This window comes from Eucyclogobius newberryi, unplaced genomic scaffold (assembly GCF_026437365.1).
Source record: "Eucyclogobius newberryi isolate DKJ021-1_F unplaced genomic scaffold, fEucNew1.0.hap1 SCAF_8, whole genome shotgun sequence".
Lineage (NCBI taxonomy): Eukaryota > Metazoa > Chordata > Actinopteri > Gobiiformes > Gobiidae > Eucyclogobius > Eucyclogobius newberryi.
In genome coordinates, this window is record NW_027316500.1 from 16,187,056 (window position 1) to 16,214,343 (window position 27,288).

A 27,288-nucleotide genomic window follows, 5' to 3' on the forward strand; every position below is an offset into this window, starting at 1 on the left:
CTGTGTTTGTGTCATTGGGCAAGAGATTTAACCCACCTCGTCTCTATTGGTGAAAGAATGTACATGTGACTGTGTGATTGTTGCTTTTTTGCGTTTGGAGTACACAATGAGGTTATTGTTTATTTATTTATTTGAAGTAAGTCATTTTCCTGTTGTATCACAAGCCTACACCAAATCCTAAAATGCCCGCCATAATTTTCACACCTTGCTATACTCAAAATTGTTTGCATATAATGTAGTTGTTGTTTTTTTACATTTCACACATCATAAGAATTTGTTTAAAGAATACAAACATTCCCCCTTTGTGTGTGTGTGTTTAGGGTCATCTCTGAGTGATGGACAGTGGCACAGTATGGAGCTCCTCTTCAGACGAGGTCATGTGACTCTGACAGTGGATGGAGAAGAAGGAGCCCCGACCTACACAAACACACCCATAACAATCACAAAAGGAACACACTTGTACTTTGGTGGTACGGCAATCAATGCTTTATGTGCTTGTATTATTTGTATTATTGTATTGATGTCATCTTTGATTTGACCTGCAGGATGCCCCATTGAAGACGACGCCGAGGGGTGCAGGAACCCTTTTAACTCATTTCGAGGCTGTATGCACTCCCTGGTGGTGAACAGCCAACCTGTGAACCTCATAATGGTGCAGGAGAGGCTTCTGGGAAGTTACAGTCAGCTGCAGATCGACATGTGTGGCATCTCTGACAGGTTTGTGCTGTTTTATGAGCACCTATACATTCATCCAGCTTTGAAGAGCTTGGAAGATGGATCTAAATGTTTGATTTTTGTTGACAATGTTTTGTTGTTCCCGGTGCAAATCCCCTCTGATCCCATCTGTATACAGTAGGGTGTATTCCGAGATGAAGTATAGATTATTAGACAGCAGTGGATGAGATCGGCATGGAAATGTGGCACCTTTGTTTCAGGATCAGTGTTTCCTGAAATATTTTAGGAACACAATCCTGTTATTGGTTTGTCATCGAGTATCATGGGCTTTTCCTCAGCAGGAATGGTGTTTTGTTTTCTTTGTGTTGTGAAAATGTAATTTATATCTGAAGCAGTGGTGCGATATAGACCGATCCAGACAGAAAACACATACACACAATGCTTATTCTGAGCTACCATTCAACTGAGATCAAAGCTTTGAAATAACTATGGCGGAAAAAGCAATCTCTCTTTTCCCTCTTGGTTGCCACCAAATCCTCATTGAACCCCCAGTATTTTATCTTGGGCCAATCCCTGCAGCTCGGTGTGATTGAGTTTGGAAGAATTTGGGGATATTTTCCAACAAAATGGCTGACAGCCTGTAAAAAGCATTGTCCCAGGGAAGTATGCTTTTCCTTGTTGGGTCTTTGCCTCTGATTGTTTTCAGCAGAGGATGATAATTATCATCATCTTCACAAAAACAATCACTGCAGCAATTCATTTGTGAGTCATTTTTCAGAAAATTTGTGACAGATACAGTTGATAAAAAGGAAAACTTGCTTTTGATCAAAAAGTAGGAAAATGATTGTCTTGTGGATAATTACAGCTTGTGGAGTTTTGAAAGTGTCCTAGGTCAACACGGTGTAGTTTTTAAATGTTAAACAACAAGTAATTCATTATAAAAATGTATGTTGGGAAAATATACAAAGCCCATATTTATGTTTTTGTGACATTCTGCTAAAAAAGATTTTTTTTTTTCTTTTTCTTTTTCATTTTCTACCACTTGTTCTTGTTATGAGTTGTGGGTGAGTGGAGCCTATCCCAGTGACTTTGGGCCTTAGGCGGGGTTCACCCTGGACAGGGGCCAGCTCGTCGCAGGGTTAACACAGAGACACAGACACAGAGGAACATGCATGCGTTTGTACAGAGGGAGGAAGCCGGAAGGGAAGGACATACCTTAACCTTAATCTTAATTCTACCCAAAGAGATAATGTGATGTTGGTCTGGCCCAGGAATCCAACCCATGATCTCCAGTATTAAAAAAGACATTTCTGTATGGAGTTTGCACGTTCTCCCCATGTCTGTGTAGGTTTCCTCTGGGTGCTCTGCTTTCCCCTCCCACTATAAACAGTATGCTGGTGTGATGTGGGACAACGATTGGAAAGTAGCCCATATATAGTCCGTTGTGTTACAGCTATTCAACAAAATCAATAATGTTGTATTTTTGTATTTTCTTTTTGTCCCCAGACTTTTTCCATTTTGTAGATGTATTTATTTATTTATTAACCTTTATTCATTAACCTTTTATTAAGAACCCATTGAGACCTCTCTTTCAAGGGTGATCTGGGGATAATTAGAGTCTGTGATAAAAACATGTCTCTTCAGTATCTATTATTAATTAGCAGCTTTTACTAATTAGCAGACCGAATGCCTTACGGGATACTTTATTCTCTTATGTCCCTTCAATTTCTTGTTTAACTGCTCAAATGTCAGGTCAAACTAGTTTTTTTTGTCCTTTGTGCTCGCACTAAATCAATGTAGTCACAGTCCGTAAATGCTAAAATTGTATTATTATCCTCTATTAACGTTTTGAAATCATCCAGATTATGTTGACCTTCTGGCTAATGGCACACACCCTAGTGGAGATGCTCATTTGTATTTGTGCTAAAAATTGCTTAATAAGATATACGTTTTAGTCACAGATTTACAGCGCTTTCCGACTGCACATCTGTTCCTTTTATACCAAGAAAACTGTTTAAGACCAAATTTTGCAATCTCTCATGAAATGTTGAGTCAGGGCTTTCTCTAACTGCAGCTTTTCCAAACGATTAAAAATACATGCTGCTTTTGCTGCCTGCTCCTCTGTGTGTCTTTGCTGGTACAATCTGCTGACCCCGTTTCCCCCCGTAAATATGTTTACACAGTTACTGCCACACCATTCATCTCAGCCCGTGCCCTCTTTGTTGGCTCGTGCTCCTCCTAATACCCAACTCCCCCAATCTTCCATTTCCTATCACAGTAACTCATCTCCTCCACTCACTCCCTTCATTGCAAACAGCTCATCCCAGGGCCCATATAACCCAATTACACCTTGAAGCAAAGGAGGAGCCAAAAAATCCAACTTGGTTTCTTCGACTTAATTAAAGATAAAACATATCCTCTCCTGTTGTCATTAAATTATGATATTTTTACCTTTATTACCTAAAGAGATGCTCCAGGCTAAAATAGTTCATTTCGTTGTGCCAGTGTGGAGCCTAAAGTTATCCAGAAACTGTCTAAAAGCACCTTAAAATAGGAGGCATGCGGTCCCAGTAGGTGACACATTATTTCATTACAATGATGAAAGCGGCAGTACAGATGGAGACAATATTAAAGAGAACAGTTCAAAGTTAGTGGTGGAGTTGCTGCAATATGATCTTTTTCCACCGTACGTGTTAAAAAGAATGTTTGAAAAGAATAACTTTTTGGAAAGTTAAGTCATCTCTTTGTGTCTAGGGTAAATGTTATTCATACAGTTTCGTCCAAGATATAGGGTAAGTTGAGCTTTGAAGGACCACTCCCAGTTTGTCAAATACTTTTCTGTGTGTTTCTTTCCTGACGTGCTTCCATCTTTCATTATTTATATCCGATATTCAGTCATTCATGCTTAAAATGTTATCTAAATAGATATTTGCCACCAAATGATATATTATTTGATTGCTGCAATAAACTGTGAATCGCAACATTTTAGATTTATAACAAGCCCAAGAATGAGATAAATTTTTTGTGTAATGAAATATAGACTTAATGTTAAACACCAATTTATTCCCTATTTCAAAGTTGGTTAAAGGTGCAGTATGTAACTTTTCTGGAGGAAAGCGGGGCAACAATCTTGTCATGCTTTGTCTGGAATGTTCCACATTATGGAACTAAATCTATATCCATGGAGACAAGCAGGTGACACCACTGGGCCAAGTTATAGGTCAGATCACCGGAGCGGTGACTCTGCTCACTGTCAGAATATAAAAATGTCTGAACAATAAAAATACCTGTAATTTGAATAAGGGCAAGATAGAAAAATCAAATGCCATACTGTGGAATAGGGAAGTATAGATTATTAAATGAATTGATAATTGTGATTGTTCAGGTCACAATATATTCATAAGATGCAAAAAGTATATATATTATAGTCTAAAAATATACCTAAATGTGAAGTTTTTCATTCATCTGCCTATTTTGGTCACATTTACTTCATTTTGTCATTCAAAAAGTAAAATCTACTGATCATAGAACTGGAAAATAGGAAAGTATTTGACAATTGGAAAAACAAGTGGTGAAGCCTCTATCAGAAAAGTTACATAGTGCCCTTTTAATCATCATATTTACGGTATTGATTTTGTCGGATTGCTTCTTGTTTAAAGTATCTTGAACGATGCTCCTGTCTTGTTGGTCCACAGATGTTCTCCAAGTCACTGTGAACATGGCGCCAGCTGCAGTCAGTCCTGGAGCACCTTCCACTGCAACTGCTCGGGCAGCGGCTACAGCGGTGCCACCTGTCACAGCTGTAAGTCCCACAATGCACCCTGATCTGGCCGCGATCAAACGCTACGCTGTGTTGGCACATGTATGCATGTGCATTCAGGTCTCTTTTAACTCAATCCCTCGGGCGTTGTTGTGGCAAGAGGTTAGGCTTAGATCAAATCCCTTTACTATCTTCAGGGTTATGTGAGTAACAAGCTCAAAGTGATGGACAGGAGATTAAGGCGTCAAGAAAAACAAGCTTTGCCCTCATGAGAAATGTCGAGTTTAGTGGGAATTTTAAATATTTCAAATTTAAGAGTTCTGTTTATGTGCTTGAAAAATATTTACCAAGGAATTACCCTTTTTTTCCTGTCTTTCCTTATCTTTGACTGCTTACAGAGACTAAATGATTAGGAAAAGAAGCAATATAGATGAAGATTAGATTATAGATTATGTGTATGTGATATATTATATAGGATATATTATATTTACTATGTATTTATAATTTCAGTTACCCATTGAATGGAAAATTTATAATAGATTGATATATAAATTGACCATATGAGGAGGAAAATAATTACAATTTTAAAATGAGGAGTGCGGATAAAATGCTCAGTTACCAATCAGAAAACAGAAAAAAAATCTAAATTCTGTCACTATGGCACAAATGATCACAACTGTATGACATAAAACTGAACACAAGTTTTAAACTGTATCTTGAACTGCAAGAACATGACAGAGTTCAGCACTAAACACAAATGGCATTAACAACAATGGCATTAACTCTTCATCTCAAACCAGCGCATTTCTGCCCTGTGCAGTCTCATAGACGCAGAGTTAACAAGGACTAAATCTTCGAAAGCTAAAAATGCTAAAATGTTTTGTATTGAGACCAATACCTGTGAATGGAGACCAAAACCCAGAAGAGCAGCCGTTGTAGGAGGATGTTCAGGACTCACAATAAACTATGTTGGCAAATCTGAATCAAAAGTCCAGGAGAGAGACTCATCCTTTGACCCAAAATCTGTCTTCCTTTGTCTCACAAAGAAAGAAATATCAACCAGGGACAAAAAGGTCTTGTTGATCACAAAGACCCATCCTACCCTCCACTGTCATCCAAGTTCAACATTTCAAAGTGAATAGCAGAATCAGAGTGAAAGAGAGAGAAAGAAGGAGAGAAAGAGAGATATGTTATGTTCTTTTTCTTTTTAAAGAAGCTTCAGTTTTTATAAGGCAAGGCAAGGCAAGGCAAGTTTATTTGTAGAGCACATTTCATACACAAGGCAATTCAAAGTGCTTCACACAGCAGGAAAAATGTATTCAAATCACAAAGAAATTACAGAAATACAATAAAATTAACTAAATTAAAAATGATCAATCCAAACTAAACTAATAAAATCACAAACAAAAGAGAAGAGTGCAAAGAAAAAATCCTTTCAGTCATATGCACAGCTAAACAAAACTGTTTTTAGCTTAGATTTGAACATTGTCAGAGTAGAAGCCTGTCTCACATCTTCAGGAAGACTGTTCCAGATTTTAGCTGCATAAAACTGAAACGCAGATTCCCCATGTTTTGTCCTGACTCTGGCACCAGCAGGAGGCCGGTCCCTGAGGTCCTCAGAGTCCGAGATGGTTCATATGGCACTAACATATCCAAGATGTACTTTGGTGCTAGGCCATGGAGAGACTTGTACACAAGTAGAGCTGCTTTAAAGTCTATTCTCTGAGCCACAGGAGCCAGTGCAGAGACCTGAGAACAGGACTAATGTGATCATACTTCCTGGTTCTAGTCAGGACCCGAGCAGCAGCGTTCTGGATGTACTGCAGCTGTTTTACAACTCGTTTGGAGAGGCCAGTGAGCAGGCCGTTACAGTAGTGTAATCTACTGGAGACAAACGCATGGATAAGTCTCTCTAAATCTGGTTTTGACACTATATTTTTGATTTTGGCAATGTTTTTTAGATGGTAAAAAGCTGCTGATGTTATTGATTTGACGTGGCTATTAAAGTTCAAGTCTGAGTCCATTATTACCCCCAGATTTCTAATTTGGTTTGTAGGTTTTAGAGCGAGACTCTGGAGGTGACCGCTAACACTTTCTCTTTGTTTCTGTGGGCCAAAAACGATTATTTCAGTCTTGTCTGAGTTCAGCTGAAGAAAGTTGTTTTGCATCCACAAACTGATCTGTTGGATGCAGCGACAGAGTGAATCCACTGGTCCATAGTCACCTGCCGACAGTGAAACATAGATCTGAGTGTCGTCTGCATAATTGTGATAGGACACATTTTCACTGCGTATCAACTGACCCAACGGCAGCATGTAGAGGTTGAACAGAAGGGGACCCAGGACTGACCCTTGGGGCACTCCACAGGTCAGGGTCATGTGGTCTGAGGCACAGCTACCAATTTCAACAAAGTACTTCCTGTCTTCCAGATAGGACCTTAACCAGTTTAGGGCAGTGCCAGTGATGCCCACCCAGTCCTCTAGTCTCTGTAAGAGGATCCCATGATCGACAGTGTCAAAAGCAGCACTCAGATCTAACAGATTTAAGACTGAGGCTTTGCCCGTGTCAGTGTTCAGGCGGATGTCATTTGTCACCTTGACAAGAGCAGTCTCAGTGCTGTGATGAGGTCTAAAACCTGACTGAAAAACATCAAATGAGTTGTTTATTAAGAGGAAATCTGTGAGCTGTTGGTAAACAACCTTTTCAAGGACTTTGCCCCAAAATGGCAGATTAGAGATGGGCCGGTAATGACTCGGTACTGCGGCATCAAGACTGCTCTTCTTTAGGAGAGGCTTTATGACCGCAGTTTTCAAAGACATTGGGAATGTTCCAGATTGAAGCGACATGTTAACTATGTGAGTGAGTGGTGCTAACAAACTGTTCAGCACAGACTTTAGAAATTTGGTGGGTAACACATCGAGGCAGCATGTAGATGAACTCAGACTGGTGATGATCTCATGGACAGTTTTGTCAGTTACTGGTGCAAAGTGAGTTAGCTCTAAGTGTCTTGGTGGTTTTAGGGTAATTTTTTGCATTGTGGGATTTATAGCATTTTTAATGCCCTGAACTTTGTTATTAAATAATAATGCAAACTCATTACACTTGGATGTGGAAATGAGTTCTAACGGCAGCTGAGCTGGAGGGTTTGTTAATCTGTTTACTGTGGCAAACAGGACACGCCAGTTGTTACTGCAGCTTCCAATAATTTCAGAAAAATATCTTTCCCTAGTTCTACATAAGATTAGGTTGTACATGTTCAGCTTTTCTTTGTAAATCTCTCTTTGAACCTGGAGCTTTGACTTGCGCCATTTCCGTTTGGCCCTGCGGCACTCCCTTTTCTGTGCCCTGACCGAATCATCATTTCTCCACGGCGCCTTCTGCTTATTTTTAACCATTTTAGCCTTTATAGGGACGATGGTGTCCAGAACATTCAAAACACTAGATGTAACAGAGTTCAACAAATCATTTACATTAGAACATGAGACATTTTCAAAGTTTATCATTTCCATAAACAGTGCACCTTGTGCCATCACTTATGTGTCTCCTCTGAACAACTGCAGGACCAGAAAAGATGATAAGATTTCACTACAAAATGTTATACTCATTTTGTGGTGAGTTTCCTCAAGTACCAAACTCTGATAATGTCATAAGAAAGCATCGACATCATAAAAGCTATCGAGATTAAGACAGTGGTGAAACTTATTATAATAATGTGAACTGTATTTAAGTATTAAAAAAAAATTCTTAGCAAGAAGAAGTTATGAGAAAGATTATTGGGATGATCAAAATCCAATTTATCAACGCTGTCTGCATGGCTTTACTGTAATATTGTGAGTTCTGTTGGGTACTATCCTGGGTTAAGCAATTTTGGTGACCTAAAATGAGTCGAAGTAGATAGTGTCTTTCTGTGTATGTATTTATTCCATGTAGGACTGAGTTCCGTTAACAGGTGTTGTCCCAGTTCTGATTTCATATACCAAGTCCCATTCAGTAAGTACAGGTGCAAAAATTAAAAGGTAAAGCCTTAGGACATGTCTAACCTTGCCTGGCTTCATCAAAACCTGACAATCACTCTTGGCCCTTTTGCAAAAACACCAAATGCATAATAAATGCAAATGCCTTACATTTCATTTGAGACTCCTGTGCACACTTCTATAAAGTGCTGTGAGACAATATAACAAATTTAACTTCCTTGTCTCTCCTTCCCAAATATAAGTGCTTCTTGTTGTTGTCTTGTAAACTGAAGCGTGCGTGAGAAAGTTATTAATTTTGGATCTTTTCCTCCTCAGCGATACACGAGCAGTCCTGTGAGGCGTACAAGCACAAAGGGAAAACGTCAGGCTTCTACTACATTGATGTGGATGGCAGTGGGTCCATCAAACCACAGCTCATATACTGCAACATGACAGGTAGCATGCATAGCTAAACAAACACTTCATACACTATGTCAGTCCAGCATTTGATTTTGTTTCTGCTGTGTACGATATTTTACAAGTGGACCTCGGTTAAAACTTGTCTCATTTTGTCAGAGGAGAAGACATGGATGGTGATTGAACACAACAACACTGAACTGACCAGAGTCCAGGCCTCGCTGGGCAAGAAGCAGCACTCAGCTCATTTTGCATACACATCTGAGGATGAGCTGCTGGATGCAGTTATAAGCCAATCAGAGCACTGTGTACAGGAAGTAGCCTATCACTGCAAGATGGCCAGACTTTTTAACACACATGGTGGGTTTGCATTTTATTCGTTACATACTTACAATAGATGATTAGTAAAATCTTTGTGTTTCCTTAAGATGGTGCTCCACACAGTTGGTGGGTCGGGGGACCAACAGGGGGACAGGTGCAGAGCTATTGGGGTGGAGCTCAACCTGGAAGTCAGCAGTGTGCGTGTGGTGTGCAGAACAAGTGCCTGGATCCCAGGCATCAGTGTAACTGTGACGCAGACCATGCTGAATGGTAGTATACACTGTTTTCTTAACATTTTCTGCCTTGTGGTTGTGGATTGGAGTGAATTCTTTATACCATTGTTTGTAGGACCAATGATTCAGGCCTGCTCACCCATAAGGAGAACCTCCCTGTCAGATCCCTGGTCCTCAGGGACATAAATAGGCCTGGTTCAGAAAGTGCTTACAGGGTTGGACCACTTCGTTGCCATGGAGACAGTAAGTCATATTTTGTCCTTCCCAATACTGATATAGCCATATATTTGAGATAACATCAAAACATAATATTTTCAGGAAATATCTGGAACGCTGCCTTCTTTGACAAAGAGACTTCTTACCTTCACTTTCCCACATTCCATGGCGAGCTGAGTGCTGATATCTCCTTCCTGTTTAAAACGGCTGCATCCTCTGGGGTCTTCCTCGAAAACTTGGGCATCAAAGACTTCATTCGGATTGAACTCAGCTGTAAGTAAAACCCAGATATAAGATATTTAATCCGGGCTTTGCTTAGATGCTCGATATGACTTGTGATGATGATCCCATGAGGTAAGATTTAACATCAGCCCATAACTCTGCTGTAGGGGTGAGAGTCTGAGATTGGTCCTGCAGTCACTGCCAGTGACTGGTAGATACACATTTTATATACTTTTTTCTTCATTGTCAGAAACACAGCAGGATGTGGGGCTGTAAATCACACAGCACAAAAAGTCTCTACAGTACTGCTGCTGTTATTAAAATGCCTAGGGAGTTTATTTACTGTCTCCAGTCTATGTTTATCACTGAACATAAAAGTAGTATGCACGAAGAAACTACTTCAAGAGCAAAGCGAAAAGGAAAGTAGTTCAGTGGAATTAGATAAAAGAATAAAATATATAATATTATTGATGACCATGTCCCTCAGTGGTCGAGAATGTCCTTCCCCGTATCCACATTTCATGCACTGTCCTGTCCGTTAAACCCTAAAGGCCTAAAAATCATTTAAAAAGAAAAATAAAGAGACAGAGAAAAAGAAAAGAAAAAATAATAATAATTTAGTTAAGAGTATATGTTTGGTTGTTGCATTTATTTTAGTTCTACCCTCTACAAGGGCAGAGCTAGTTTTACTAGAAGGTTCCAAATACAGGGACATTTGTGCCTCTCTTGATCCTGGAAGCCTGAATGCAGAGCAGCCCCCATGACCACGTCAGGGAGCTGATGACAGCAGCTGTTTGCATCACTGAAGGCTCCATGTATCTTCATATCAAAGCTTCCCTTCAGTACATCAACAGTTGAGCCCCAAATCTGCTTCATCTTCATCAGTGTTGGCACGCTGCATATTATGACAGTGGCAACAAGGAAACACTTTAGAACGAATACAAGTCTGCAGCAAAAGGTAGAAATCCTCTACAGCAGTATGGCTTGTTAATTCAATTATGATTTCTATCCACAAATAACTCCTGACAACTGGATAACAGAGATGTTCACTTTATTATGACTTCTGTTGGGCAGAAATCAATTGCCAACAATGAGTAAACATAAAATGATTTGAGTGTGTACAGCCTTTGTGGTGTGTTTTCTGTGCAGTGGTCAGTGTAGTGGTCAAAGGCAGGTACTAAGAACAGGTGATGGATGTGAGGAGTGAAAGAAGCTGATCCATGCAACAGAAGCAATTATAGGTCAAGTTACTGGTGTTCTGAAGCGGTTGGGTTCAGACAAAGGGGTTTTAAATACACACTGTTGCAGAAAAGGCTGTACAATATGCATTTGGTCATTACATTAGGCCTTTACTTACAGATTGTGTAATAGTGAGTCTTTTTTTTTGTACAGCCGCCAGTGAGGTCCTGTTTTCTTTGGACGTTGGTAATGGCCCGCTGGGTGTGCGGGTGAAGGCAGACGCCCCACTGAACGACAACAAGTGGCACCGAGTTCGAGCTGAGAGAAATATTAAGGAGGCTTCACTCCAAGTGGATGAGTTGCCCGCTGCCACTCAGGAGGCGCCGGCTGACGGACACATCCACTTGCAACTCAACAGCCAATTATTTATAGGTACATTGATTTATAAGCGTAGGACACGCACTGACGCACTGCTAACGGCTTTGGAAATCTTGATGGATGTTCATTATTGGTGGTCAGTTTTTAAACCCCAGGACTAATTTTCTTCGGAAATGTTTCATTCTTAGACCTAAAGTTTTCTTTTTACATTTTCTTTACCAGTATTGTTTTACACAGAGTGTGATGTAATTCTGCACTGTTGCTGTATTTTTGTTGACCCTTAGAGAGTTGGAGACCCTACTTTGTCACTTCAGCTCTTCCTGAAGTAAGCAGATAGTGGCAGAAACTAGGCCCGTCAGCAGAAGCGTGCACTAATACTCTGCCACACTCTCCAACATTATCAACAGGCCTGGTGTTTGATGTGTTACACACATGTGTTAAATACATTTCTTTATTGCAAGGTTTTCAAATTCAATTTAGACTTTTCTTCAACAGTTCAAGGAAACATTTGGCCTTGATACAAACCTCATCATCAGCACTGTGTAAAGCAATGAGCAAAGCATGTTGGCATTGTTATGAGGGCACTCACAGGTCTCGCAAACAATAACTTTTGGAGCTCACGTTCTCCCTCAGAATAAGAATAAAAATGTGTTTTTCAGTCACAGTCAGCTAGGCCAGGAGGACAAGTAAGCTGTCAAGAAGACTGACAGCTCACCAACGTTCTAGATACCAACAATCCACATTGTGCTCTGCTGGCTGCCAATAAAAGTCAATTCCTTGGTTCTTTCCTCCTGCTGTTTTTGTTTCACTATGGTTTCATCACCTCACCATTTTTTAAAAATGTACTAGCAGTGACAAATCTTTATTCTTGTTGAATCACTGACAGTTAGCTTCGCAGTTAGTCATCTGACATGTCCCATCATCACAGTGTTTCAATTAGCAACGTGAGTGTGACTCAGTAACGATGGAGACTTTTATAAGCTTCATTCTAAAATAAGATCTTTAATTGCCTATATCTCATGCATATTCAATGTATTCATCTTTACCAAAGCAGGATCATTTTACATTAAAATGTAGTTTATTTTATAACATAGTTTGACATTAGTTAACTTTAACATAATTTTGTTTTACTTAAATTTATTGAACAGTAATGTTATTTTCTATTCCTGTATCAGGAGGCACAGCATCCCGACAGAAGGGTTTTCGGGGATGTGTGCGCGCTCTCCAGCTGAATGGGGTTACTTTGGATCTGGAGGCCCGAGCGCAGATGACCCCTGGGGTGGAGGCGGGCTGTCCGGGCCACTGTACCAGCTACGGTTCCCTGTGCCAACACCAGGGTCGCTGTGTAGAACGCCCCAGCAGCTTCTACTGCGACTGCTCTCCATCTGCATTCACTGGTGCCTTCTGTGACCGAGGTACCAACAACTCCACAAGTCCCCCACACATCTCCTACAGAAAGAGAGCCTCGCTTTCCAAGTCGTTTTGCTGAACTCTTGGGACTGAGGGCCTTTATGTCTTTAGCACATAACAGGAACTGTCTAACCCTAACCCTTAGATGTTAGCAAATTGCAAATAATCAGTGATTCCCTCTGCTCCTCCATCGCAGCTCTCATACATGACACAGTTTTAATTAGCAGCCATTTCTACAGCTGTCAGCTGCTACTCTTTGGTTGCATTTGTGACTTGGAACGGAGGAGCAATGATGGAAAACTTTTAAATATGTGACTGGGTGCTGCCCGGTGGTCGAGTGGTTGAAGTGGCAGCACACATGCCAGGCTCCATGTGCCAGTGTCGTGAGTTTGAGTTCCAGCTCTGACAGTTTGCTGCATGTCCTATTTTCTCTCTCATCCCCCCATCCCCCAGAGTTAAACAAACTCAACATACAGTGAATTATCAGAAAGAGGTTCAGTAAAAGAAAAAAAATTAAAAACGTAGGACTTTGAAACAAATAATGATAATGTTCTTGATGTTCTGGAAATCTTTAGCCTCCAGCGCCACAGATATTTACACCGCAGGAGCTTGAGTAAACAGAGAATTCATCAACTTGTCTTTTATGTAATGATACATTTTCTTTTGTTCGCAGAGGTTTCGGCCAGCTTCAAGCCGTCCACATCCGTTAGCTACAGTTTCCAGGGGTCCAAAGAGAGAGTCCTGAACCACAGCAGCAGAGCACATGTCTCTGTCCACTCAGGCCTGAGAGCAGAAAATGTGTCTCTGAGCTTCAGGACCGTTCAAACTCCTGCTCTGCTCCTGTGTATCACCTCCTACCACAGAGAGCACCTGGCCCTGCTACTTAACAAACAGAGTAAGCTGACATAATGTATTATATCACTGCACACTGGGTCAGGAATTTCAATGAATCATACAATTGGATAAAAGTTGATGTAGCTTAGCATGTGCTTGCTTCAAATTGTGAGCCTAAAGAAAGCTTATAGCCAGCGGTCATTAGTGTTACCATGGTGATGTAGAGGTCTGCAGGTGGCTGGTTTTAAACCGAGGCACGCCATTAAATGCCTGCCACCTGGAACAGGTTTTGGGGTGATAAAACGTTTATACAGGGAATACATAGAACTTGTGTCTCATTTGTAACAAGAAGTGCATCTCACAGCCTCCCATTCTGATGCTTGGATCAATATCAAAACACCTCAGGTCAATATGTTTTTACAGCCTGTTGATCAAGACTTTCTACATCAAAAAAACTTTCACTGCCATATACTCTTTGAAAGGAAAACACAACATATCAGAGATGCTTCTTGACTTCTGCTTTAATAGTATTATAACAAATTAGCAAAGCCTCTCATATAATGGCAATTGCAAGCCATTCATGTGATTGCTTCATAGTAATTATTTACAGAGCTGTATGATTAAATGTACTAAATAAAGCGTGTCCTTAGGTAAATTGGAGGTGGCCTATAGACTGGATGGCAGCAGAGTCAGTGAGGTGCTGACGAGCAGAGTGGGGAACCTGGCCAATGGACAGCTTCACAGTATTACTCTCAACAGAGATGGAGACAGAGTCACTTTACAGGTAATAGTGTGTTTTACTATTCAACTCTTACCCGTGCACACAAGAGAGCTGTTTTATCCACACATTAAAGAAAGCACAAGAAAGCATACGAAGGATATAATGTTTTATTGTTTTTGTTTTTACTTTTTCAAATTTGATATATTTGTAGGTTGACCAGAACATAGTAGAGTACTTCAATCTCACCTCTGATGTGGAGTTTAATGGCCTCAAGTCGATGATTCTGGGCAGAGTGCAAGGTAAGATGATTAAAGGGCTGATCTTATTATGTTAAGATGTGGTTTAGACTTGATACATTGTTATTCAGAGATGAATAGTTCCTGATTTCCATTGTGGATGTTTCTCTAGATACTACAGATTTTGACCCAGAGTTGGCCCGGATAGCTGCTGCTGGTTTCACAGGCTGCTTGTCTGCTGTGCTTTTCAACACCATCAGTCCTCTAAAGGCCGCTCTGCTACATCCAGACTCCAGTTCCACTGTCATCAGTCCCTTGGTCCAGTCCCGCTGTGGCTCACCTTCAGGAGGTTCTCCTGCAGCTGAAACCATCCACACCCTGTCAGGTAACACACTGCACACTTTTGCTTTGCACATTTAATCTTTCACTGTTGTTGAGGTTGAGTTTGTTTGTGTGGACGGCAGGTCATTCTGGATCTGTGGAAATGGGTCAGCCTTTAGTTAATGCCGTCAAGAATGACTCTGCCCTAATTGGAGGTACAGCAACCGCTTTTTACAGTTACATTACAATCTCCTTTAATAACACCATATGCCTCTTTTAATTGTTCAAATGATGTTAAATAATCACATTCACTATAGTTGAGGGATCAAGGGTGACGAAGTTGTTGAAGATGCTTTGTTGTTGTTGCCTTTGCAGGTGTGATAGCTCTGGTGATCTTCGTGACACTGTCGGCCTTAGCCATAATGGCGCGGTTCTTATACAGGAGGAAATGGACGTGTCGAAGTGAGGATGTGAAAGCAGCCAAACCTGATGACTGCCCAGAGCTGCCTTTCAGTAGCCAAAACAACTCACACAGCACCGGTTCAAGTGAGAACCAGAAGGAGTATTTTATTTAACCCCTAGCTGACATCATCGTGTTGGAGAACAGAGACAGAGGCCTCAGAGCTCCACTGTGCACTGTCGGACAGATCTGAGCTCTGCATGGACCAATTGGGAAATGCCACAAACAATACTGATTGTTTCGTGTGGCTTCCCAGGGTTGTATTTTTTTCTATTGACTCAAGTGTATATGATGCACAGAGTGATGACTTTATAACGTGTATATTATTATTTGTGCACATGTAAATAGTACCTTATGAAAACGTCCAAAGTCACACTTTGTATCCTGTCTAACTAAAAGAGTGATTGTATTTAATGGAAAAATGGATGTCCATAAAATGTCGTCAGGACTGGATGTGCGGATTTGCATTGTCCAGCACAGGCCGTAATTATGTGCAGTTTAAATAGAGTGAATTATAGAGATGCCCCAGGCTGTTTTCAAGCACTAAGAAACAGAAAGTACAGTGCGGAGGCAGAGTGCACTTGTTCACATTGAACATAACTGACATTTGTTTGTTTGTATACAAATCAGCTTGGTTTTTTTATGTTTGACCTTCTGTCTGTTCTGGTCGGATTCACAGAATTACCCAGAAAAATATGAGAGGAACATTTAGCGAAAGTGTTCACATAATTGATGATCGCCCTTCAAACAATATTAAATGTGTACAACAGGAAAACTAAGAGTTTGTGCTCTGATTTTTTTCTTTGCTATTGCTATGGCTATTCTTTAGGCTTTTAGATGCGACTGTGGTTGGAGTTATTTGTTCACTGCTTGGGCGTGTGTTTAGCTGTATGAATGTGTAGCCGTTTGAAGTTCCTCTCAGATGTGTGTACCCCGCTGTAGCACCTGGGATGAGTAATGGATGGATATGAGTTACTTTCAGACTGACACTTTGTAAAACAGCCTGGTACTGCTCTTGTCAGTGTCCTATCTCACGCTGGTTGAACATGGTCTGTGCTCTTTTAAACACAGGACGCTGTCAGTGTTCATTTCTGTAGGATATTTTCTCCCCGTTACCAATTACTGTTCATTATGAGGAGCAATACTGTAACAGGTTATGACACTCCAGAAACAAACGTCAAATAGCATCGTCCTAATATTACATTAATAAAATGAAGTAAATAATATGTGCTTTATGTTGTACGCACTTGCAAACCTCATTACATCTCTCACCTATCATCTTTCAAAATTTAAAAAAATATTTTCTGTGCTTTAAAGTAATAGAATGAGAAACTAAATTTGCTGCGTCTTTCTTTAAGATTGCAGTTTCTCACTTCTATAATCATTATAAATATTGAATTTGAACGCTATATTGACGTCTCTTCTTTAAACAGTATGTGGTCCAGATAATGAATAGCCCAAACGCTGCTTAAACTTTTCAAAGAACTGCATGACACAAACTACTCATAAACCACTGCAGACCTCTCCCACTCCTGTTCATCCATCATAATCATGCCGCATAATGCCCACAGAATATGAATGTGACATTTATTGATGTTTAACAAGCTTGGAGCTGTGTGCCGGGATGCCGCCCTAGTAAATGCAGGAGCGGTGACAGATGTAAGCCGTCTCCATGGGGCCCGGGGTTCTGGAGGTGAAGTGGTCCAGACAAACTCCCCCTGAGTCACTGTTCCTGGCCCTTGTGCACTTCTCCGACTCTGGGCAGCAGATGGTTGCGTTTGGTGAGGAGACTTCTTAGTCAGTAACACATCTGCCAAAAGTTGCTCTTTTATATTTTGGTCTCAGTTTGTTGCTCTCTTTTGACTTGATTGGGCATTTGTTAAGATGCATTGTCAACAGCAACTCAAGTTACAATTATATTATTTCATTGTATTTATATCTTCTATTGTTCTTTCATTGTGTTTGTAAATTAGATTGTTGCAGGCATCGTCTGGTCTGCTGATGGTAAAAAGACTTCTCTTTCTTGCTGTTATGATAATGAGACTGGGTGCAAAAATACTAGGCATATGTTTTGACAATATGATAAAAAATATTTGTATCATTTTAATTTTCATTCACACTGTTTAATTCATTGTTTATCCCTTGTATGATGAGAAGTAATTTTGATTAATGTATTTTGCATTAGAAATTCCCACAATTAACTAACATTGACACCAGATGCCCTCCAGCACTCCACATACAGTAGGAGACAATAAATTTGGTTGGTTTTATTATAACGTACCCAGATTGATTCTTTATCTTGACCATTGTATCAAGAGCCAGTGTCTTTGAGAAGTTTTTATGACGTTTTTGATTTATGTGAATTTTTTGTGCATCTGGAGAGTCCATATCTAGATGACATTTTGGGCGCATTGTCCTTGTGTGACTGCCCATCTCACAGTAGACATTTTGACATTTCAGCAGAAAAAGATGCACTGTAAATAAAAACATTTGCATACTGTGAAAGGAATACTGAAAACTAAAAACATAAAAACAGGTCTGGAGAAGACTGCAGGAACGGGGAGGAAATATAATGGCAATGTTTAAATTGGAAGTTGGTATAAAATTATAGCGGTTTTCTGGTTACCTCAGAGACATGAATAATGGATTTGCAAATGGTTCTTTTTAAAACTAGATGACTTTTTAACATGGAAAAGCACGAGGATCCCACGTTTACATTTTAGCTTGTGGTTCAAAGCACAGAATTTGTATCTCCTATCATTTTTGTTGTTTACGTTGTAATAATGTGTTGCTCAGACTGCTGCCCCCGTGACCCGGCCCCGGATAAAGCGGCAGATAATGGATGGATGGATGGACGTTGTAATAATGTTGTAATCACGATATAGTTAAAAGCCAGTTGGTGAGTTCTGTGTAGCACCTGTACAACCACTGTGTGTGTTACTTACATGAGAATAGTCTTGGGTTTGGTGTAAGTACAGGTGGCTACCATGAAGGTAAACTTAATAAGTTCCTAATAAACACTAATGAGTTTTAACACAGTTAAGACCTGTTAAGAAATAAAAAGAGCCAGAAATTGTATAAATAGCCTGTTTAAAAAGTAATAATAAATTGGCAAATAAATATAAATGTTTCCTTAAAGAAAATATAAAATACTGGTACTCAATTCAGCAAAACTATACAAAAATAAATAACACAAAATGTTCTCAAAATCCAAATAATAGCCCCTGCAAGTTCAACTGGAAACCACAATAGTTTAAATCACAAATATTCAAATGTTGCTTCCGCTAAGCTTTTATCTGACTGTAAGCCCTTTTCATGAAACCGACCATTAGTTCCGGTCGCCTTAAAAATGCTCCACATCCTGCTCCATTCATTCCTCATGGGGAATTAGCCACGTCTAAAGTAAATCAATGATTAATTACCACACAGCAGGGATTGAGTTGCAGATGGATAATCACAGTCAGCATGTTAAATGTCAAGTTTGTGTTTCAAAATGTAAGTTCATGTATGTATAGCCTTTAGCTTTGAGAAAAAAACACTAACTTTTATAAATCCGGTGACATATTTACATTGTGCGTAAAAGTCAGGGATTATCCTTCTGCAACTCACTCTCTGCTGTGTCTTTTTTATTTAGATTTATTTGAGCTAATTCCCACAGAGAATGACAGGAACAGGAAGTGAAGATCTGCACTTCTACACCAACTGGAGCTAGGGGCCTATCGTGAAAAGGGCCGAGGTGACGTCACACACTCGTTACAAACTGCCATCTTGAGGACGAAAGCCGCATGCTCACTGTGAGCAGTGCTAATTAGAAGGCTCAAAACAAAAGATTCCTCTCCTGTAACATCCCCAGAGACCACTTTTGTGGCCAGAAATGTATTATTGTGGTCAGGAGGGGCCAGTGGACTTACAGAAATCACTACAGACTGAACGCCGAGCTGTTTGTTTCAGGTAATTAGCAGCTGGCTAATGCTAGTTCACAAATTGCGTGGCTATGCTAATAAATGTTAGCCTACTTACAAACAGTTTAACAAGCCTAAGTTCCAACTGTCCGGGTGTTATATTTTAGGATCAGACAGTCACTCAGACAAGCACACGAACTCTTCAAGGCTTTGAGGTGCTTGTCCGGTGCAGAGGGCTTAGGGTTATGAAATGTAAGACATGTAAGACAATGCAGGATTACTCAAACATGCACGATTCAAAATAAACCATTATGAAAGAATGGTTCTTAAAGGGGACATTTATGAGCTTTTAACCATGTTATAACGGACATGGTTAAAAGCTCATAAATGTCCCCTTTAAGAATTTGAGCGTCAATATTGGTTGCTCTTTTCATTAAATTGAAGTGTGCATTTTAATGTTAAGATCCATTTCATTTACTTCTCTCTCCAGTTGGATACATGCAAGATGCCAATATAGTTAAATAAATACTTGACCCTGACAGTGTCTCTTCAAAACACAACAATGCCTTTTCAGATATCTTTCCGTCTAATATATCTTAATAGCACTGGACAATAATGCTTGAGATTATATTTCAGGTGCTGCCTTGGCACTTGTCTGGCTATAATTTACATATCACAAGGCATTTAGCACGTTGTGTTTTGACACCTTGTAGTTCTGAGTGTCACATTTGCAGCTCTACATAGTCATTACCAGCACAGATGGGGGGTTCTCTCTATGACAGCTCTACATTTAAGTTTTTTTTAGCTTTTCCACTCAGCATATAATCATCTTTGCCATGATATAAAATCAAACCATTAGATTCATATTTATAAGCAGTTGCGGGTATAGTGCTAAAGGTCCTCCACATCCGGATGTAATTATTCAGTGGCACAAGCTGTAATACATGGATAATGGTGTTTACGGTTGAAGGTCAGAGCCAGTGTCCAGCGAGCTACACAGCACTTTGATGGATGATTGTATGCCCAACGCTGAACCCTGCAGGACAGTGACAAATCTCTGGAAATCACAAAACGCTCTTTCTTCTTGTCCAAGATCTTTTTGTTGACAGCATGAAGAAAACATTTATGAGTTTCCTAAGTGAGATGTGGACCCAGTCTTATTCTAAAGTGAACGCATGAACTGTCTGGCTTCAAGCAAACAAGTCATGATGACTTTTAAGTTGAATTTGAATTATGCCCGTTGATTTCATACTTGTTTGACAAGTGCAAGATCCACAAGAACATAAAAACTGAATTCTAACTTTGTATGTCTCTTCAGTTTAAAACATTTTACTACCCCAGTTTGTGAGAGCCCGGGACTGTGTGTCTGATACTCAGACCTGCAGTGTGGGGGCGCCCCAGGGCACTGTCCTCGCGCCCTTTCTCTTCACCCTCTACACTGCAGACTTCAGACATGACACGGACAGCTGTGTCCTGCAGAAGTTCTCTGACCACTCTGCCATCATCGGACTCATCACGGACAATGATGATGCGGAGTACAGAGGACTGGTGCAGGACTTTGTGGACTGGTGTCAGCGGAACCACCTCCTCATCAACGCGGGGAAGACCAAGGAGATGGTGGTGGACTTCCGCAGACGTCACCCCACTGCCCCCTCACCAGTGAACATCCAGGGACGGGACATTGAGAGAGTGGACTCATACAAGTACCTGGGTGTTCATCTGAACCACAAACTGGACTGGACTCATAACACAGACGCACTGTACAGGAAGAGCCAGAGTCGGCTCTACCTCCTGAGGAGACTCAGGTCTTTTGGAGTGACAGGGCCACTCCTGAAGACCTTCTACGACTCTGTGGTGGCATCAGCCCTCCTGTACGGTGTGGCCTGCTGGAGCAGCAGCATCACAGAGAGGGAGAGGAGGGGGCTGGAAAAAGTCGTCAAAATGTCCAACTCCGTCCTGGGCTGTGCTCTGGACTTGGGGCAGGAGGTTCTGTGATAAAATGTGAATATATGATTATATTTCTGTGATGTATTTTATCTGCATAATAGTGATATATTATGTGCATCATTAGTCTAAGAGAAAAACGGGTGTGTGACAAACTGCATTTGAGAAGGTATTGTAAAGATGGAGCAAAGGATGTTTACCCTAGGGAGGGGGGCAACACCCCAGGGGTTTGGGTAAACATTACCCAAGGCTTTATCTCTACAGGCTGTTGTAAAAGACAAGTGCCTTGATGTGAAGCTGACCAATGAGAAATGTGACCCGCCTATTCCATAATATCTAATAAAACCAACCTGCATGAGAAAAAACGGCATGTGACGCAGGAGGGTCACCAGGCTGCTTACAACAGCCTGGTGACCCGTCCCCGCGTTTTCTCCCATGCATGCCATACAAATGTCTGATATTTCTGTGTCGTTTCATATTCTAAGTTGAATTGTGTTCTCAATGTGTTAAGGAATAGCATTGGTGTATGTCTCATTCCATCACAGGTTCCCACAGCTGTCAGACTCTACAACAAACACTGTTATCCCTGAACATGTGCCATTCAGCTTCATAGTATGTGCAATAGTGTCATAATCATGAGGAATTCATCCATCCATCCATTTTCTGCCGCTTTATCCGGGGCCGGGTCGCGGGGGCAGCAGTCTGAGCAGGGACTCCCAGACTTCCTTCTCCCCAGACACTTCCTCCAACTCCTCCGGGGGATCCCGAGGCGTTCCCAGGCCAGCCGAGAGACATAGTCTCTCCAGCGTGTCCTGGGTCTTCCCCGGGGCCTCTTCCCGGTGGGACATGCCTGAAACACCTCCCGAGGGAGGCGCCCAGGAGGCATCCGGAACAGATGCCCGAGCCACCTCAGCTGGCTCCTCTCGACGTGGAGCAGCGGCTCTACTCCGAGCTCCGCCCGTGTTGCCAAGCTCCTCACCTTATCTCTAAGGGAGCGCCCAGCCACACGGCGGAGGAAACTCATTTCGAGCGCTTGTATCCGCGATCTTCTTCTTTCGGTCACTACCCAAAGCTCATGACCATAGGTGAGGGCAGGAACGTAGACCGACCAGTAAAGCTTTGCCTTTCGGCTCAGCTCCCTCTTTACCACAACGGTCCGGTGCAGCGGCTGCAGTGATGCAGTCGCTGCATCGGACCGTTGTCCGCCATGTCGATCTCACGCTTCATCCTTCCCTCACTCGTGACATGGGGAGAAGGAAGTCTGGGAGTCCCTGCTCAAATGGATGGATGGATGAATTCCTCATGATTATGACACTATTGCACATACTATGAAGCTGAATGGCACATGTTCAGGGATAACAGTGTTTGTTGTAGAGTCTGACAGCTGTGGGAACCTGTGATGGAATGAGACATACACCAATGCTATTCCTTAACACATTGAGACCCCGAGATACTTGAACTCCTCCACTTGAGGCAAGGACTCGCCACCCACCTAAAGAGGGCAATCCACCTTTTTCCGGTCGAGAACCATGGCCTCGGAGGTGCTGATTCTCATCCCAGCCGCTTCACACTCGGCTGCAAACCGTCCCAGTGCATATTGCAGGTCCGGGTTTGATGGAGCCATCAGGACAACATCATCTGCAAACAGCAGAGATGAGATCCCATGGTCCCCAAACCGGACACCCTCCGACCCCTGACGGTGCCTAGAAATTCTGTCCATAAAAATTATGAACAGAACCGGTGACAAAGGGCAGCCCTGGCGGAGTCCAACATGCACTGGGAACAGGTCTGACTTACTGCCGGCAATGCGAACACAGCTCCTGCTCCGGTCATACAGGGACCGGACAGCCCTGAGCAAAGGGCCCCGGACCCCGTACTCCCGGAGCACCCCCCAAAGGACAACCCGAGGGACAGCCTTCTCCAGATCCACAAAGCAAATGTGGACTGGTTGGGCAAACTCCCATGAACCCTCGAGCACCCGATGGAGGGTATAGAGCTGGTCCAGTGTTCCACGACCGGGAAGAAAACCACTCTGCTCTTCCTGAATCCGAGGTTCGACTATCGGTCGGATTCTCCTCTCCAGTACCTTGGAATAGACCTTACCTGGGAGGCTGAGGAGTGTGATCCCTCTGTAGTTGGAACACACCCTCCGGTCCCCCTTCTTGAACAGAGGGGCCACCACCCCGGTCTGCCAGTCCAGAGGCACGGTCCACGAACGCCACACCATGTTGCAGAGACGTGTCAACCAAGACAGTCCTACAACATCCAGACACTTTAGGTACTCAGGGCGGATCTCATCCACCCCCGGAGCCCTGCCACCGAGGAGTTTGCGAACAACCTCAGTGACTTCAGCTTGGGTGATGGATGAGCCAGCCTCCGAGTCCCCGGTCTCTACTTCATCTTCGGAAGACGTGACTATCCGATAGTCATGAGGAATACTATGACATAATGTCAATCGTTCCTGTTGCAATATTCTTGTTCCATATAAAAGCAGTAAATAAGAGTTATTATTAAGATTATAAGTTATTTCTGAGTTCTAAGTGATCCGTTTTTATTATTGTACTTCTGTGCCTAATCAGTGTTGCAACACTGGAATTTCCCTTTTTTGGGACAAATGAAGGTTATCTTATCTTGTTTATAGAGCAAGTAATTAGTTTGGCTCACCAGAAGAAAAAAAATTGCAAAAAAGTACCTAGCATGTCACACAGCACCACTTCTTCACAGTTATTATTTGAGTGTTAGCATTCTCCGGAGAATGCAGTGGCTCGATGGGGCATTAACAACATCAGATCAGCAGGGAAACAAAAAAGCACTGCAAATTAGAGCCACAGCCCGCACCTAATCTGCAATAGTGAGTGTGTTTAAGCCCTGTTTCTGCCATTTCCTCTAGAGTAGACACCAGAATTAGAATTTCTATATTGTACTTTAATTCCCCAGAGCTATTTCCTCAGTGCATCCTCTGCCCTCTCGTCTTGGCACAATATGGGCACACTTTAGAATCCAAAGCAATACAAATTGGGGCCAATTGTTTTCTCCCTCAGATGAGCCAGACGTCCTAATTAAATTCATGCTTGGCTGACAAGCCTGCAGCCACAACAGGATCTGAATCAATTAATCTCACCATCATTTGGTTGTTTACTTTCACCCGTCACAGCCAAAAACCATGGTGATTACACTGAAAAAAGAGAGAATTCAGATTTGTTTTATCGCCTCCTCACAACAGTGGTATTTTAAACTGTGCAGACAGAAGATGTGGCATATAGTCAATCCTGTTAACATATGCTTTACAACCTATTTACTTTCCCTTTTTGCATTGGTTTGAACTAAAACAATAATTCAGGCGACATTGATTCCATAATTGCATACAAGCAAAACCAACATGAAAACAGGCTTTATTGTCATTCAGACTGTGTACACAGAACGAAATTTCATTGCATTTGAGCTCCGGACGAATATAATGGACAGCTGCATTAAAGTGCATGTTTTCAGCTTCAACACAAAGATCCGCAGTGCTTAGTAAAGTACGTGTATATTTAAAAGGAGTTCAGCAGTCTGATTGTGCCTTTAAGTAAAGAAACTAAAAACAATTTTGGTACTTCATGTTAAATAAATAATTATTTTAGTAAAAACAAATAAGTATGGAGGAAGTAAAACATTTGCTTCTCACATTAAATGACAACAAACCTTTAGAAATGGATGAGGTTGATGGTTGATTACTAAAAATGGCGAAAAGTACAACTGCTTTGCCAGTTTATCACATGTTTAACTAAACTTGCAAAAGCATGAACATAATTGTAGGCCACTCAGTATTCTCCCGATTCTTAGGAAGTTGCTGATCTTTAAAAAGATCTTAAAGTATATATACACAAATAAATAACATTTGTAATAGCAGCATGCATACAAGGAAAATAACTTGACTTGATAAGTATAATGGATATTTGTATTGAGTAGGTTAAAATCACCAAAATGCCATATAATGAATGGGGCTGGACCAAGAAGTAAGAGATGACATCATCACTTAACCCCATGGCAAACCCAGTGATGATGACACGTTCTCTTGGCTCCACTAAACTTCACTATTCTTTGACACTATCCATTGACAAGACATGTCGTAGCTAAAAGAGACCCAAATTTGGCCCAGTTTAAACCAACTTATTCAATTTTAGAACATGAACGACTCTAACTTGTGCTGCTCGGTGGTCACACTGATCTTTCTTGTCTAATAAAGCCTATGGGCAATTTTTTTTTTTTTAAAAGAACAACTCCGACTTAGATTCGGTTCTGGAATCTCCCTGAAAAACCATCCCAGTACATGAAGAAGGTGGGCCCACGTTGGTTTAGAAGGGTCAAGAAAATCAAAGTCCTTCCAGCTGCATTTGGAGACACCGCCTCCTCCACTTCACAAGTCTAATCAAAGAAATACCTTCAGCCCTATTTGAAAATCAGCAGGAGCATGAAGAATTGGAATCTGAAAAATTGAACAGGACAAGATGAAACTACCTCCAGCTTTCGGTCAAACGAGCTGGAGATTCTGCAAGAGGATGAAGCTTTTCCTCTGCCATATTTACACAAGACTGGGGTGATGAAAAAAGCCCAAGAGGAAAAGATAGCAAAGTTAAAAGAAGTGTTTGTATTTGGAGCAACTTTAATCGCCAACTTTGTACTGCTCATCCTCATGGTTTAGACACCAACAGTATTCCTGCAATAAAGTAAAACTAGCAATTTGTGACAACCTACGAGCCACTGCCCATGGAAAAATAGAGTCCTGCCCATAATAACTCCATTGTGCCCGCCCCCTGTCTACTCACACATTTGCCAGCCATATTTGCATCATATTCCTTTCCGTAACACAAAAAAATGTCAGTGTCTAGGACAGCCACATTGGAGCACTGTGATTTTAGTAGTTTAATGTAGGCGTTACAAATACATGGATACGTTTTTCAGCATCATTTTTAGGCAAAATTGTTCTGATGTTGGCAATGGTGGAAATAGGCTGTTTCACAGGCTTGATTTATATGCGCTTTAAATGAGAGCTTTTGGTCAAATAAGACTCCAAGGTTTCTTACAGTAGAACTGGAGGCTACACTGACTTTGTCCAGTGTGACTCTGCTCAGATAGAGCGTCTCATAGACGTTTAGAGCTCAGCACAATTACCTCGGTCTTTTTAAAGTAAAGAAGCAGATGATGGTCAAGGTTTTTATATCCTTCACACAAGCACTAAGTCTGTCTATTAGATCGCTCTGATCGGGTTTCTTTGATAAATACAGCTGAGTGTCATCTGCATAGCAGTGGAAGTTAATACCATGCTTTCTGTAGAGAGAGTAAACAGAATTGGACAAAGTACTGATCCCTGAGGCACACCATAGGTTACTTTAGAACAAGGTGAGGAGCTCTGGTTTACATTAACAAACTAGTATCAATCCATTAAATATGATTTAAAGCGGCTGAGGGCAGTGCATCCGACACCGCCATCACATTCTAACCTCTGCAGTAGAATGTTGTGGTCGATGGTGTCAAACGCTGCACTGAGGTCCAACAGAACCTGGATTTAGACCAGTCCATCGTCAACAGCTAATAACAAATCATTTGTGACTTTAACTAGTGCAGTTTTAGTGCTGTGGTGGGTTCTGAACCTTGACTGGAAAACTTCAAATAAGTTATTGTCCTGTAATAGGTCGGTAATAGGCCAGGATCTATATCAGTGGCTTTTTTAAAAGCTGTTTAATGACTGCATGTTTGAAGGACTGTGGAACATAACCAAAATCTTGTGTTATTTTTATTGACTTCAATTAAATTTGAATAGTATCTGGTTTGAGCTTTAGGCAGAGCCTGCTTATAGGACAGTAGGAAGATTTTCCATGCTTTTAGGGATCCATCCGTGTGGGAGTGGCAAAAGGGTCTTTCTAGCTCTTTGTTTACGTGAACACAGATCTTCGTTGTACCGGGGGAGGCGCGTTTTGGCCTATTGACCTTCTGTTTTAACGGAGCTGCAAAATTAAGAATGCTCCCAACAATGACAAACGTCATGTGTAATGACAATGTCACACCATCCTTTAGATAAAAAACACAGCGTTTGACAAACTAAAATAAAAACACATATTCAGAA

The 27,288-nt window shown here is 41.3% G+C and overlaps 2 protein-coding genes across 2 annotated transcripts in view; both read left to right on the forward strand.

Moving 5' to 3' along the window:
• LOC140350980 (contactin-associated protein-like 4) overlaps window positions 1-16,115 on the forward strand; it is a 43,660-nt gene extending 27,545 nt beyond the window's left edge. The window contains exons 9-24 of the mRNA XM_072436603.1: window positions 321-470; window positions 546-717; window positions 4,371-4,477; window positions 8,725-8,844; window positions 8,965-9,165; window positions 9,234-9,396; window positions 9,475-9,602; window positions 9,678-9,848; window positions 11,190-11,408; window positions 12,530-12,769; window positions 13,438-13,659; window positions 14,249-14,382; window positions 14,531-14,618; window positions 14,728-14,940; window positions 15,020-15,091; window positions 15,252-16,115. Of these exons, the coding sequence (XP_072292704.1) occupies window positions 321-470; window positions 546-717; window positions 4,371-4,477; window positions 8,725-8,844; window positions 8,965-9,165; window positions 9,234-9,396; window positions 9,475-9,602; window positions 9,678-9,848; window positions 11,190-11,408; window positions 12,530-12,769; window positions 13,438-13,659; window positions 14,249-14,382; window positions 14,531-14,618; window positions 14,728-14,940; window positions 15,020-15,091; window positions 15,252-15,451 (2,600 nt within the window). The 3' untranslated portion in view covers window positions 15,452-16,115. The remainder of the gene's footprint in view (window positions 1-320; window positions 471-545; window positions 718-4,370; window positions 4,478-8,724; window positions 8,845-8,964; window positions 9,166-9,233; window positions 9,397-9,474; window positions 9,603-9,677; window positions 9,849-11,189; window positions 11,409-12,529; window positions 12,770-13,437; window positions 13,660-14,248; window positions 14,383-14,530; window positions 14,619-14,727; window positions 14,941-15,019; window positions 15,092-15,251) is intronic.
• b3gnt2b (UDP-GlcNAc:betaGal beta-1,3-N-acetylglucosaminyltransferase 2b) overlaps window positions 1-27,288 on the forward strand; it is a 215,750-nt gene that overhangs the window by 61,433 nt on the left and 127,029 nt on the right. The window lies entirely within an intron of this gene.